The 13,389-nt window shown below is 41.8% G+C and overlaps 1 protein-coding gene across 1 annotated transcript; it reads right to left on the bottom strand.

The window, feature by feature from the left end:
* Positions 1-2,935: 2,935 nt before the first annotated feature.
* On the bottom strand, positions 2,936-7,105 carry arl3l1 (ADP ribosylation factor like GTPase 3, like 1). Its single transcript, XM_076738334.1, has 6 exons — positions 6,838-7,105; positions 5,867-6,010; positions 4,519-4,635; positions 3,972-4,022; positions 3,645-3,830; positions 2,936-3,403 (listed from the first exon to the last, which is right to left on the bottom strand). Exons 1-6 carry the CDS (start codon positions 6,853-6,855, stop codon positions 3,356-3,358), a joined length of 564 nt encoding a protein of 187 aa, XP_076594449.1. The 5' UTR covers positions 6,856-7,105; the 3' UTR covers positions 2,936-3,355.
* Positions 7,106-13,389: the final 6,284 nt, after the last annotated feature.

Raw genomic sequence — 13,389 nt, 5'->3', positions numbered from 1 at the left:
TGTATCTTACACTCTTTTATTCCTCACAATTCTCCATGAATGTTTGTACTGTGTCTACATGTTCGTCACATGACGTGAATGCATGTGTGTTTGCATCTCACACAGGAAACCTTTGCACAATCCCTTTATCGCCTTGAATTTTAGCTTCAAAATGCATCATAAATGTATTTTTTGGGATGATGTAGTGTTCAGAAATCCTGTTCCTGTTACTTCACAACTCAAATGAATCAAACCAGTGTCTAATTAATATATAAGTCAAACCAACATCTCAAATTTCATGCTTTGGTTTAAAGAAACTGTCATAACTATCTGCCTAATGATGCTGGGTCACATCCATACATGCCACTAAAACAACGACAGCGTAATCCTAACACAAATACACTGATAGACAGTCAAACATCAGCTATCCTGGTCCAGTGTCCCAGTCAGACAACATTCCCCACTGACTGGTTATCAGAGGAGCTGCACTTATAGGTGGCGTCCTCACGGTCCAGGCTGCATGTGTTGGCTGTACGCGAGTCTTTAGGCAAAGAACCAATGGAGCAGTGGAAGCAGAAGGCGTAGAAGAAGGCAAGCAGGAGCAGCAAGCAGACGACACAAAAAATGACGACAATCAGGATGCTGTGCACTTGCATGGGCACCTCCTCCCATGGGAGCAATGTGGTGGAGGTCAGGAGGCTGGAGGTTGTCTGGGTAGCATTGAACCTGGGTGATGGAGTCGCTGTAGGTGGCTTCACGGAGGCCAGGAGGGTGATTGCTGGCATGCTGGGAGGATGTGTTCCCTCAGTGACTTGGGGATACTTTGTAGTAGCTTTAAGGAGAAACACATCTTTTAGTTTGATTTGCCATCAAGAAGTGACATTGATAAGAGGCAGCAGTGATTTCAGTTCAAGTGGAGTTCAAAGTAATTATGTCTAATGATGAATCAACCTGCTGAAAACAACATATCAGAACAACAGCATCAAAACTTTGCAGGATTTCCGTAACACGGTGCATTTCTGCACAAGAACAAGCCACGTTACAAAAATGATTCATGTCAGCGACATCACTTCCATACATGCAACAGCAGGTCACTCTTCCTCCTCACACACAACCAAACACAAACACGGTGCCTTCAGCTCTTACGTGGAATGTGCTGTCGTCCGGTCTCTCGGAGCAGGACCCAGGCTTTCTTTTGATGAGCGCAGCTTGGGAAAATGAAAGAAATGGAGGGCAAGAAAGGGAGGGCTGGACTGAAGAAGAGAGGTGGCTGCTGGACCACGAATAACAGGGGAGTTGCTATGGCAACCCCCACTGAGGGGCCACTAGCAGTTGAAGTGACATCATGTCACCTGAAGATTACCAGTGTGTTTTCCAAAAGGAGATAAGAAGAGATATTTATGGACGATGGTGAAATTAGTTTGAAACATGCACAGCACTAACACTGCAGTATGAACACCCAAATCACCTGCAGCCTATAAGAAATGATTGATCAATGATTTACTGCTGTTCCTCTGAAACTGTGCAGGAAGACAAGCATTGGCCCAATCCAACCTGAGCTTTGGAGGGGCAATTAATTAAGTTAGAGTGTGTCAAATCACTTCTTTGTAAAGAGCAAAGCCTTCCTCATCAGCCCTGGGATGAATGCGGCTCTCTAATACTGCCCCCTGATGGTCAAAGAGCTGAACAACACACTGCAAAGAGCAAACTCAGCTCCTGTGCCGTCTGCTCTCCTTCATGCAGCCATAATGATCCTTTAGGACAAGTTGTAATTGGTCCCACACCCCCTGCTGTGGACTCCTGCAGGAGTTGATGCCTAAAAAATGTTTGAGGACTTGCAGCAAATTTTAGTTGCCATGGAGATGAGTCAATATTCATTCATTTTGTTAACACTTACAGCAAGTAAACCGGCGAGCTGTTGTTTTCCTCTGAAAGCACCCATAAATGCCAGACAGACGAAGAGAGGGAAAAAAAAAATAAAATTCATTATCATAATTTCATGTAGAGGACACCGAACAAAGCCTGCCAGCTGATGTGATTTTAGAGTGCTTTCAGATGGTTAATTACAGCTCCAGACAATAGGCACAAAAGATCCATTAGATCCAACTGCAGCGGGGTAGAGCCAAAATGGCTGAATAAAGGACTTACAGCAAGGTTAGTCGAAAGGACAAATATGTGAAGAAAGAGCGCAGGGCTGTGTGGGCCTGACTGCTGCCGTCCCAGTGGAGGTGAGCCATAAGTGGGTAAAGACTGAGGAAGTCCAAAATCTGACTACTGCGTACATGTGTTTTTGTCGATTTCAGAGCAGAAGGTGAAGAGGGGCTTCACCTCAAAGCTCCTCACACAAAGTAGACTGTTTGTATGCCTGCTGGGAGGACGCACAGCGTTTACAGCTGGACATTAGATGTGTCGTATGACAAGCTGCCCCTGTGAAGATGCATCCTGACAAGCTCGAATAGACAACGCTGCGAGAGAGACCGCATGCTATGTAATAGTCCCAAAATTAACATATAAAACAAACATTTTGAGGAAAAAGTCTCCCTGCTGCAAATTAGTCAGCCTCTCTGTGTGTAATTTCCTGCACTGTTTGTTCTGCTGTGCCTTGAAGATTTGATATCTTCTTCTGCCACGCGGGTGTATAATTGCAAACTCTCTTCTCGCTCACTCTTGCTTGTCAATTAGTCTCTCTCTCGCTGTACAGTGTAAGTGCTTGTCATCGTGTTGTGGAAATAAAGCAAGTTGACAGCTTAGCAGGAGTGGTTCAGCATGGTATTGTTTTTCCTGTCACTCATGGAAGCGTTAGCATTTACAGTCACATTCACATGTTTCCTGTCTGTCACTGACTGCTTTTAAAACGATTATCTGACCATTAACATGTGACCGAGTGTGCTTGTGCGTAAGGATTTTTGTTGAGTTGATTACTGGTGGCGCAAGATTGGAAAACATGAAAGCAAAATAGCAGAAATGACTAATCATTTTATTGTCAAAAATCTCAAAACACATACTTAACACTCACACTGAACTGGTGTCTATGTAACAGTTCTACATGGCTACACACTCAGTTTGGTTTTCACGGAAAGCACACAAATTCACCAGACAAGGACCCTTGGGATAAGAGGAACAAAAACATCCATTTTTAGAATGAAACAATCATTAGTAAGTGCCCAATTCACTCTTTAGATTAGCTATATTTGCAAAATGTTCATAAAAATTAGATAAATTGTAAAAACAGAATGGTCATTCAAATCTGCAAGGGGGTGCAGGACCTGTCGGAGGCCAGGTGTGTTGATGTTAAATGAAGTGAAATATGTTTTGAATCCCTTCTGTGATGCTGGTTTTCTCTTTGACTCTGGTCAGTGTTGCTTGGGACGCCGGCTCACTTCTTCTTATTCACAATGTTGTTGCAAATCCAGTTCATGCCATCCTGTTGGGGGAAAGCAAATAAAGCTGTGTAAATGTGAGTCCAGATGGTTTGAAGAATCAAAACAGTCAAAATCACCAAAAGAAGCAAGTCAAAGAGGTTGGTAAAAACCAAGTCTCCATTATAACAGTACTGCATTTCAGCACAGTATTGTACAGCAGGGAGCCAGAGAGCACTTCTATGTGGTTAATTAGGTTACATCTGAGGGGAAAATCAATAAATCAAAGTTGGGACTAGCTCTGACCTGAACGCCCTCCCCAGACACAGCTGAGCAGGCCTGAATCTGCCACTCACGGTCCCGGTACGTATGCAGGTTGAGTCCCTCGGCGATCTCACTGGCCGGTGATGCTGTGGCCAGATCCTGCTTATTGGCAAAGATGAGCACTGGAACGCCCTTTAGATTCTCCTCGTCGATCAGCTCGGACAGCTCCTGCACACATACATTTCTTTAACGTAGCACTAAGCGATGGCTTTCATAGATGCTAATTTATGCTAAACTTCAGGTACTTTGTCTACGGTTCTCGTCAGAATGAATTTGCATGCAGAAATGACATCTGTGCATCAAGCTCACCAGTCCCGTCTCCTCAAACCGCTTCTTGTCTGCGCTGTCAATTACATAAATCTGAAAGGACAAATACGTAAGAATGACATTTGCTGAAAAGTAAACACAGAAAAGTCACAGATAAAAAGCTTCCTTTTGGGCCTCTGTGTCTCACTGTCTGCGTGTAGAAGCCTGAGGGTGTCAGTGGCTGTGGTCTAGTTTACAGCTGCTCCTGGACTGTACAGCAGCCAAAAATTCAGAGTTAATTGAGAATAGATGATGATGAAGTTCCTTCATCGAGATACAATTATAGTTCTTAATGTATGTGGTGTCCTGTTCTGAGTAGAAACATTGTGTATTATCGCTTTGAGCTGTAAGTATACGACAATTCATATATTTTGTTCTGCTTAAATGTCACAGATTTTTATTGCTCCACATGCTTTTTGTGGTGTGTTTTCAGCCATTGTCTGTGTGGGCCTCAGGGCCGCTAGCAGCCACTTCCAAATAGAGAATAAAGCAAACGCCATGATTTCATTTGAATTGATTTATAAGTTAAAATATAAGTTTTGTCACTCACCAACAGGTCTGTGTTTTCCAGGTACTTTTTCCAGAAGGGCCTGATCTTCCTCTGGCCTCCAATGTCCCAAACGTTGAGTTTCATACCATGAGAGGCAACACTCTTTATGTTGAAGCCCTGAAAGGAAACACAAAGCTGGACTCACTGATCTGCACATCATCCAAATGAACACAGCTCCAGCACCTGGGAAGCCTTGCAAATGGTTATGAAGCAATTCATTAAGCAGCAGTGTGCTAGGGCACAGGTGTGTGTTAAATTAATCACTGTTTGGTTACTCTGTGTTGTAACCTTGTTAGATATCAGCAGGAGTCCAACATGTGCTGTTGGTGTTTATAAGGAAATGGCCACTGTGTTAATCCACGGCTGTTTTTCATAACTCCTTTTGGTTTCAGTCGGCGAGGTTGTATAACAACTTTATCCTGAGGGTCAGTTGAGGAGCAAATCTGAGGATAAGACTGGAAGGATCAAGTGCAGTGTATGTGTTTATGTGTCAAGTCTGATTTAGCTTTGTGGTGATTATTGCTATGGCACCCTGGACCGCATCCTCTCTGTCCGGTGTCTGATGAGCTGCCACAACTCAAAACAGGACCTGGCATACATCCGCTCTATGCCTCTGTCTTGTGAGAGTGATGCACGGATATTAGATAATCATATTAGAGGTTAGATAATCACATTGAAAGAGGGTGATAAAATAACATTAGGATCTTCTCAGAAAATGTATTAAGAGCATCCAAATCAGGAGATCTGAAGCTGAAAGGATATTTCACATACAGTATAACAGGATTATCCTAAAATCTCTATTTTCCGAACTAAACATGTGTACTGTAAGACCCCTTGTTTCTTTTTGCAGCGTGTCAGAAAAGCAAAGGTCATCTGAATCCCATTACTTTCAGTGAGAACATGCACAGGTCCAGCTGGTCTCAAAAGATTAGATACAATCCCCCTGCCTCTTATAATGCTGGGTTACAGTGCCGTGACAATAGTAAATAGCTTTTGATAAGCTTCATTTAAACAAGAGAAATCCATCGCTGTGAAAAGTGACACTTGGTTTTGCAAAAGGATTAAGTGACAGCAGACAAATTGCATGGGTCTTAAAGGAGTGGCAACTTGTCGGCTTAGAAAATATTCATGTATATTTACGGCACATGCAGCCTTTTTATCCAGAACATCAGCTGATGCTGCTGCTCAGCTGTTAGATGAAGTGAAAGTGAATGACACAAAGACATCATCTGCAAGCTGGTCAGTCACAGTTGTTATGTTTCTTGCCTTTAAGGTCATGCTGTGTGTGAGTGTGTGTGTGTGTGTGTGTGTGTGTGTGTGTGTGTGTGAGAAAGTTTCAACATATCACCTGTGTTGGCGTGATGGTGTTCACATCCTCAGAGGCGAGGCTCTTTAGCAGGGTGGTCTTGCCGGCGTTGTCCAACCCTAGAAGCACTATCCTGACCTCCTGCTCTGTGGATCCCTTCAGTTTCTCAATGACAGAGAGTAAGCCCTGCATGGCGGGTGGAGGGTGGGATGGGTGGTGGGGGTGTGGAAGGATAGGGGAGACCATATTGCAGCATTCACAACATCCTCATGATTCTGTGCTGTGGAAGTCCACCTGTGTCATGACCCTGATCAATGGATGTTTCAGTTTTCTAATGTTTTGGTTTGGAATACAAAAGCATGTGAGCGGCTCAGCCATTTTTGACATTACGATGACAAAAGATCAGTTTATAGACATGCTTTACACCTGAAACTGATCCCACTGACCTCTTTCTGATTTGAAGTCAAAGCTCCCCTTACATACAGCACTGTTGAGCACACCTCTTGCTCCACCCACCCACCAATCTCCAGCCCTCCATCTCTGGAGCTACTCTGAAAGCTGCAGCTTCTATAAGAATTAATCTGTTGCTTCATTTAGAAAAGCACTGTTGTTGATTAGAGCTCCATTCATATAATGGTGTGCTGTTTAATGTGATTAGTGTGAAGCAAGGTTGCACAACCTGCAGGCTGCCACACTGCTGACAAAAGTCTAGATTTAATATTTGATTCACAGTGAGAAGTACTGCAATGTGTGTGTGATGACGTGTACATCAAAGAGCAGTGGAGGTTCCATTTAGATGAGCTATAATCATCCTATCAACACTATTTGAAAAGCTGAGCAATTTGGATAACCCAACCATCACAGCAGAGAGCTGCATCTAAGCAGAAATACTGTATAACACGTATTGATACACACCTTTTGAGTCATTACCACCTGTAATATATCTTTGTAACATATACAGAAGGTTCACGTTTGGTTTTATAAGTCCTGTTCCTCCAGATCAGGTCACTTACCTTTTGAGCTTCTCCCATGGTGGCGCGTTTCCTGTGGCTTGGCTGGAGGGCTGCAGCTACATTCTCCAGTGAAGCTCACACAGGTGTGTTAGCTCTCCAGGTCACTCAGGTTATGTATGCAGGAAAGGTAGCAGCAGCCTCTCGTCTTTCGCCTTGTTCCTCCTCGGTAAACTTCGGTGGGTTAAGTGCTATGTGTATGTGATAGTAATGTCTACCTGGGCGCCAATTGCTCCTCACTGTCGGCATGGAGTTAGCAAGCAGGAAGAGGGGGAGGGTGGTTGGGACTGGGATTAGGAGGCCAGAATTAGCCCTAGTCATCCATGCAAAGGCCACCCCATCCGCCCTCCCCCTTCCTCTGTCCATCCCTCCATCTCCACTTTGCAGTGGCTTTACCTGGATTATCCCTTAGCCACCTGCTATAGGAGGAAACTGAATAAACAGTCCTTCCTGACACACTCACACACAAAAATAGAGTTAAGTTCAGACATTTTGCCATATGGCCGAGGGGGGAAAATGCTGTTATTTCAGAAAAACAAAGACACTCTCTGTATTGTGCGGTCTGGCTTAGATTATAACACATACACTTCAAAGGATTATATCATGTTGTTGAAGCAGGGAACTTATCATTTCTGTGTTCATAAATGAACTCTCAAATCCCGCATCCATCCCTCTCTTGGAGAGGAGTGGACAGCATTAACATCCCATATATCCATTACACGTCAGCTGCTATAAAGCTGCTCTGTGTGGGTCGTCTGTCACGTGCGTTCCTGTGAGTAGAGCATTCAGCGGGATTAGTTTGAGCACGCCTGTCCTGTGTCTGGATTAAAACATTTCTAGGCTCTTTTCCTCAACTGAACAGGCTTTCTGGTCAGTGGGAGTGGTTAACATGAATACTGTGCTTAAGAATGGATCCACCCTGGTCTGGAAACAGCTACACACCAGCTTGTAACCTCTCCTGATCACACACACTTAACCTCAAAGACAGAGATTAGAGAGGTTTTATTACTATATCATATAGTAAAAGAGCAAAATATGACACAATATCAGTATATGTTATTTTGAATGTGAGTTTTATTTAGGACTCTCTTGGTGTGAATGGAGCTGGACAGCCACCTTGTCCATCCTGTGCCCTCTGCTTCATCCTCTCTCTGTGTATAGCTGCAAAAAAGGGACAAAAAGGGGAGGTGTCACACTTGATAATGCACATAGAGCAGTCAAATTTATAATTCTAAGATCAACAGTATGCAAAAATTAAGGGAGTAGATTGACATTTTGAGGAATGGTTATTTGCTTGCTTGTAGAGAGCTAGCTGAGAAGATCAATGCTATTCATTCAACCATATGGTAATATGTTGGAGTCAGCAGCAGTTAGCTTAGCTTAGCATAAAACCCGGAAAACCTCTTTTTCATTGTGCTGGCTGCCGGCTGAAGAATTACATTTTAGAGGTAGATAAGAGAGTGTTATCCAGCTTCTCATGTGAATCTTTACAAAAAAAAAAAAAAAAAAAAGCCAAATAAGCATATTTTCCAAAATGTTTTGAGTATTTGAAATATACTATACGTAACAGCATGGAGTAATTAGAGTACATCTGTCATCAGCATTTGTATTCAAGAAGATGTATTTGGGAAAGAAGACATGCTTTACTTAATTAATCTTTCTCTGCTGTATCAGGTCTCTTTGTTCTCTCATACCAAAGCCAACCTGAACAGAGCTCTCACCGTTTTCTCTTTTCAGCTTGAACTTCATAGCCAGGCCCATAATCACAACCAGGACCAAAGCGGAAACACCACAGATCACCAGGATCACCACACTGGTGTCTGGATGAGGACACAGTTATGACAGCAGAAACAACAGAAACATAATGTGTGATTTTCAAGCCTCAGGTTCATGAGATCTACGTTCCAAAGGAAAAGGTAATCTGTGTGAAATAAGCCGGGTCATGTCGACTTACTGTTTACAGTGACATCGTGTGGTGAAGACCTGTAAATGCCACATGAACTATTCACAAAGCAGGTGTACTGGCCTGCATTACGTGAGAAGACGTTTTTGAGAACCAGCTGGCTTTCAGTTTGGCCTTCCAGGATTTCCTCTCCATCCTTCCACCAAAACGTCAAAAATGTCAGATTGGGAAGGTTATGGACACATGTTAGAGTGATGTCATCACCCTCCTCAGCCTTGGATCCAGTGCTGTTGACAGAAACCCGGAAGTCTGATGGGAAAAGTAAATATATACAGGGAAGCAACAGTGATTTTTAGTTAAACAGACAGATGACACTTTATGATGCCACAGATATGGATGTTACAGGTTACCTTTTTGACAGTTTGATGGGATATCTGAAGGTACTAGAGAGAATAGTAAACATGGGAAGGGATGCATACAGACACAGTCAGGATTTAATAAACAACAGAACATATGACACAACCCAGGTACTCATAAAGCTTATTTTTTTAAAAAAATGATGCCCACAGCACACAGCCAATTACTGTCTCTCATGTACCATAAAGTATAGAAAAATCATGGGATTTATCTACAGTAAACAAATGAAATGAAAGATGGCACTAACCATTGATGCACTGTGTTGTATTGTTTGGGCAGAGTTGACAAGAATCTAGAGGCAAAACAGAGATAGAAGGAAGAGCATTAAGAGCACATTTCCTTTGCATCTCACTGCGCAATTATTTAACGGCCGACAATGTTCAGGCACATTGACTGCTTCATAACATTCCCTGATGTAGTTTATAAAGAGAGAGGCTGATTTTTCTTTGTTTTTTTTTTTTTACCTGCTGGAGGTTCTCCTGTGTTGTTACATCTCAGACACACAGAGGGAACACAGAGAGAGTTGATTCCAGCTAAAAACAAAGAAGTATAATCATAAAAAAACCCCCCACAATAACATGTATATGTGTAGAGCTAAACAGGCTTACATATTCACGAGTATATATATTTTTGTAAAATTCAAAGTGTCTCCTTACCTATAAGGAAGTGACCAAGCAAAACATATAGAGATATCTCTCTTATGACCTTTACCTGTTGGAAAAGACTCATATTATTAAAAAACTTTTACGTTAGAATAAGTTGAACAGTAGAAAGAAACTCCTCATCAATAAATGTCAGAATCTCTAAGAGTAAAAGCTAACATTTAAACTAAGAAATGCCATAAAATGTCACAGCACCAACACATAACATTTTGTACATGAGGTATCCAATACCAAAAATAACATAATGCTCAAAAATGTTTTTCTTTTTACCTGTGGTGCTGTCATTTCCTCGTGCACAGTGCTGACTGATTGTCAGCTCTACTTTGCTTAACCTAATGCTGTATGCATCAGAAAAGGCGCAGTAGAACTGATGATAAACACTGATACCAATGCAAATCATTTCATTCCTGGAGCTTTATAGCACAAACAATAAGCAGTTTGTATGTTCTGCAGGCGGGAGTTATGGCAACGCTGACAGTAAGACTGCTGCTGCTCATGTTTAGAAAATAGAAAGAGACAGAGAGACAGACACATGATTAAATAATATATATCTATAATAATATCTCATTTGACAGTTTGCTTTCACTGTAGCCACCTATATTTATCCATGCGGAGGCCAGTAGAGAGTGCTGCTGATCATCTTTTACCTTCACACTTCTCCTGTTCAGGGTCATACAGGGAGCTGGAGCCTATCCCAGAATGCACTGGGAACAGAGGTAGGGTGCACATTGGACAGATTGTAAAACACAAATATTATCACACTCAAACAACCGAAAGGCAATTCAGAGTTTTATTTAAGCAAACCTGCATGTGTTTGGACTGTAGGGGGAGCAACAACAACAAAACACACACACACACACACACACACACACACACACACACACACACACACACACAAAGGGCGATCATGCAAACTCCACACAGAAATAACCAAAGTGGTTTCCGGATTCAAATCACCTCCCAGTCATCTGAAGACTCTTTCATCATAGATAAAGTTTGGTAAAGATAATCAGATTCAATACAGAAAGTAAGGCAGTATTGTTTCCCCATCTATTTGTGTTTCCTGTGTCCTCAGTGACAAACGTAGTCTCTGACAGGACAAAAGTCTGAGCTGTTCTGTCTGTCTGTAAACACTTGGTTGTTAATTACTCCATTAATTTAAGATGTGATTGAGAGAAATATGACTCTGGACTTTGTGCTCATCTCCGAATTGAGGCAGTTCTAGTTAAAGCTGTAAATAGTTTAAGGAAGTAAATGAGCGAGGAGGAATTTTTCATTTGAAATTCTAAATCTGTCATGAGATCAACTTTAAGGTGATTTTACACTTTGGGTTATGTAATCTGTCAATTTCAATTAGTCAGTCAGTCCATCCATCTGTAAATCCCCCTGATCGCCATTAAATATTCAGTTTATGACAGGACAGTTGTAGCTCTAAAACCCATCACCAAAACGTACAGCCTCAGCTGGACTCTGGTGCTACCCTAGTACCCTTAGAATTGGCGTACTGACATGGTACAAGCTAGCATGTAAAACAAACATGTAACGTGTAACGTAGAATGAATATTAGCATGATACAATAAGTTTATCATGTTGCAGCAATTGTCAAAACGTTTATAGGAGACCAGTTCATGTTAAACATCAACACAGAAAGCTATTGTTAGCATGCTAATACTCAACATAGGATACCACACATTAGCATGCTAACGTCCTAAATATGCTGCTAACGTTAGCATGCTAAAGTACTACATATGATGCTTAAGGTTAGCACGCTTACGTTCTATATATAATGCTGAACGTTAGCATGCTAGCATTCTACATATGAGGCTATACACTCTGGACCAGAATGTGTCACACGGCCTGCAATTCATCCGTTAGCCGTAATGCCAAAAAAGCAACAGAACACAGCGCTGGTATTGTTACTGAGGTAACAATATGACATTTCCTTTGACATCATTTATTGCTCAGGTTTTCACCCCATAGTATTTGTTTGGAGGCTAAACTACATTAGTAATATAAAGACTGTTTTGTGTCTGAACCTCCTAGCCACGTTGAAAGGAAACCTTGATAGCAAGCAAATGGAACAGGACACTTGTTGACACGTAAGCTAACTGGCAATATTTTAAAGGACAAATAGCGGCGACAGAAAGGTGCGCTGTTAATTAAAACGCCCTGCTTCACCTGTGTCCTCAGCTCAGGACTCCTCAAATAGGTAAGGGCTGTTAATTAGCTCTGACCCCTGACCTTTCAGCGCTTTGCTGGGCATCGGCGTCTCTCTCCTTTGTTTGCCTGAAGATGGTCGCGTTCAGAGGGCTTTATCACAAGTTCTCCCACCTGGCAAAAGTTGCAGTACAAAAGCAAATCAGGAAATATGATAAATGGTGCACCATAACCACTGGCGTCATGGCGGACACAAAGGTATGAGAGTACATTTCACACGCAAGAGGGTTCATGCGTTGCTCATAGTGTGCGTCAATGCAGAGTAAAGCACAATTAACCACACACACACACACACACACACACACACACACACTGTTATCTCAATTCATTTAATGGCCATAGTTGCACAATAATGCTCATATTGTACTCATGAAATTGTGTGAATAGAGATAATTTATGAGGTTTCGTTTTTGTTTTAAAAGAGAAAGCCTGTAATTGTTTGAGAGCTGTATAGTTGAAAATAAGATAACACTTTATTAAATCCCCTTAGGGGAAATTTGGGTGTGACAGGCAGCGGCAGTAGTATCAGAAGTATAGAAAGACATAGAAAGGAATAAAATGCAAAATAGAAAATAAAAAATATGTACATTCTAATCAAGAGAGTAGTGTTTTTCAGTATTGCGCACTGGATAGCAGTATGTCATTGTTAATGGAAAAAATGTAAACATTGTACAGGGAATGGAGAATTTCACATGGGTTTAGACTTGCACATGGTTCAGGCACAGTGTTTCTCACTGTTGCACATTGGTTAAAAGAATATGTAGCAGTATGTAGAAGAAGATACAGATGTAATATTGAAGAAAAAATGTAATACTGCATGAGATGTAATGGCATGATGATGAAAACGTGGTCACACAGTGCAGAGCAGTAAGTACGTAAATTACTCCATCTTGTAGACGTTTAGTGATTTGGTTTTCATGAAACTACCATATGGCAGGTTAGCCATTTTAACATAAGTGAATATGTGGAGGAGGCATTGTTTTCTACTTTCACTGCCAAAATCTCAATGACTTTGAAACAAAAGGAAACTTCACTATGACTAAAAAAATGAAAGTGTGGCACATTACAAAAGCTTCTCAGAGGCAGAACTGAAGCTGCAAAGTTGCTGTCTAGCCTATATACTGGTCGTAAGCCGTGTCTGCTAACACACACATTGACTACATCAAAAGCACAATGAGTGCATTTGACTTGTCTGTGTTCCCACATCAGAGTGTTTCTCAAGACGTAGGCTGAGAACAGTTTGATCATAGTAACCATACTTCCTCTTTTGTGGCTTGTTGCCATGGCAAGACTTCCCTTCCAGGCAGGAAGTGACAGGAAGACCTAAGTGATGACTTTTTCAATGTGTGTGTGTGT

The sequence above is a fragment of the Chaetodon auriga genome, chromosome 9 (assembly GCF_051107435.1).
Source record: "Chaetodon auriga isolate fChaAug3 chromosome 9, fChaAug3.hap1, whole genome shotgun sequence".
Classification (NCBI taxonomy): Eukaryota; Metazoa; Chordata; class Actinopteri; order Chaetodontiformes; family Chaetodontidae; genus Chaetodon; species Chaetodon auriga.
The sequence above is the reverse complement of the archived record's forward strand: the minus strand, read 5'-3'. Positions and strand labels throughout refer to the sequence as shown.

Bases quoted from the DNA above. Each gene is read 5' to 3' on its own strand.
- arl3l1 (XM_076738334.1), bottom strand. The intron at 4,636-5,866 runs GTGATATGTTGA...GTTTCCTTTCAG, and splicing joins ACACCATCACGCCAACACAG to GGCTTCAACATAAAGAGTGT. The intron at 3,831-3,971 runs GTGAGCTTGATG...GTATGTGTGCAG, and splicing joins GGTTTGAGGAGACGGGACTG to GAGCTGTCCGAGCTGATCGA.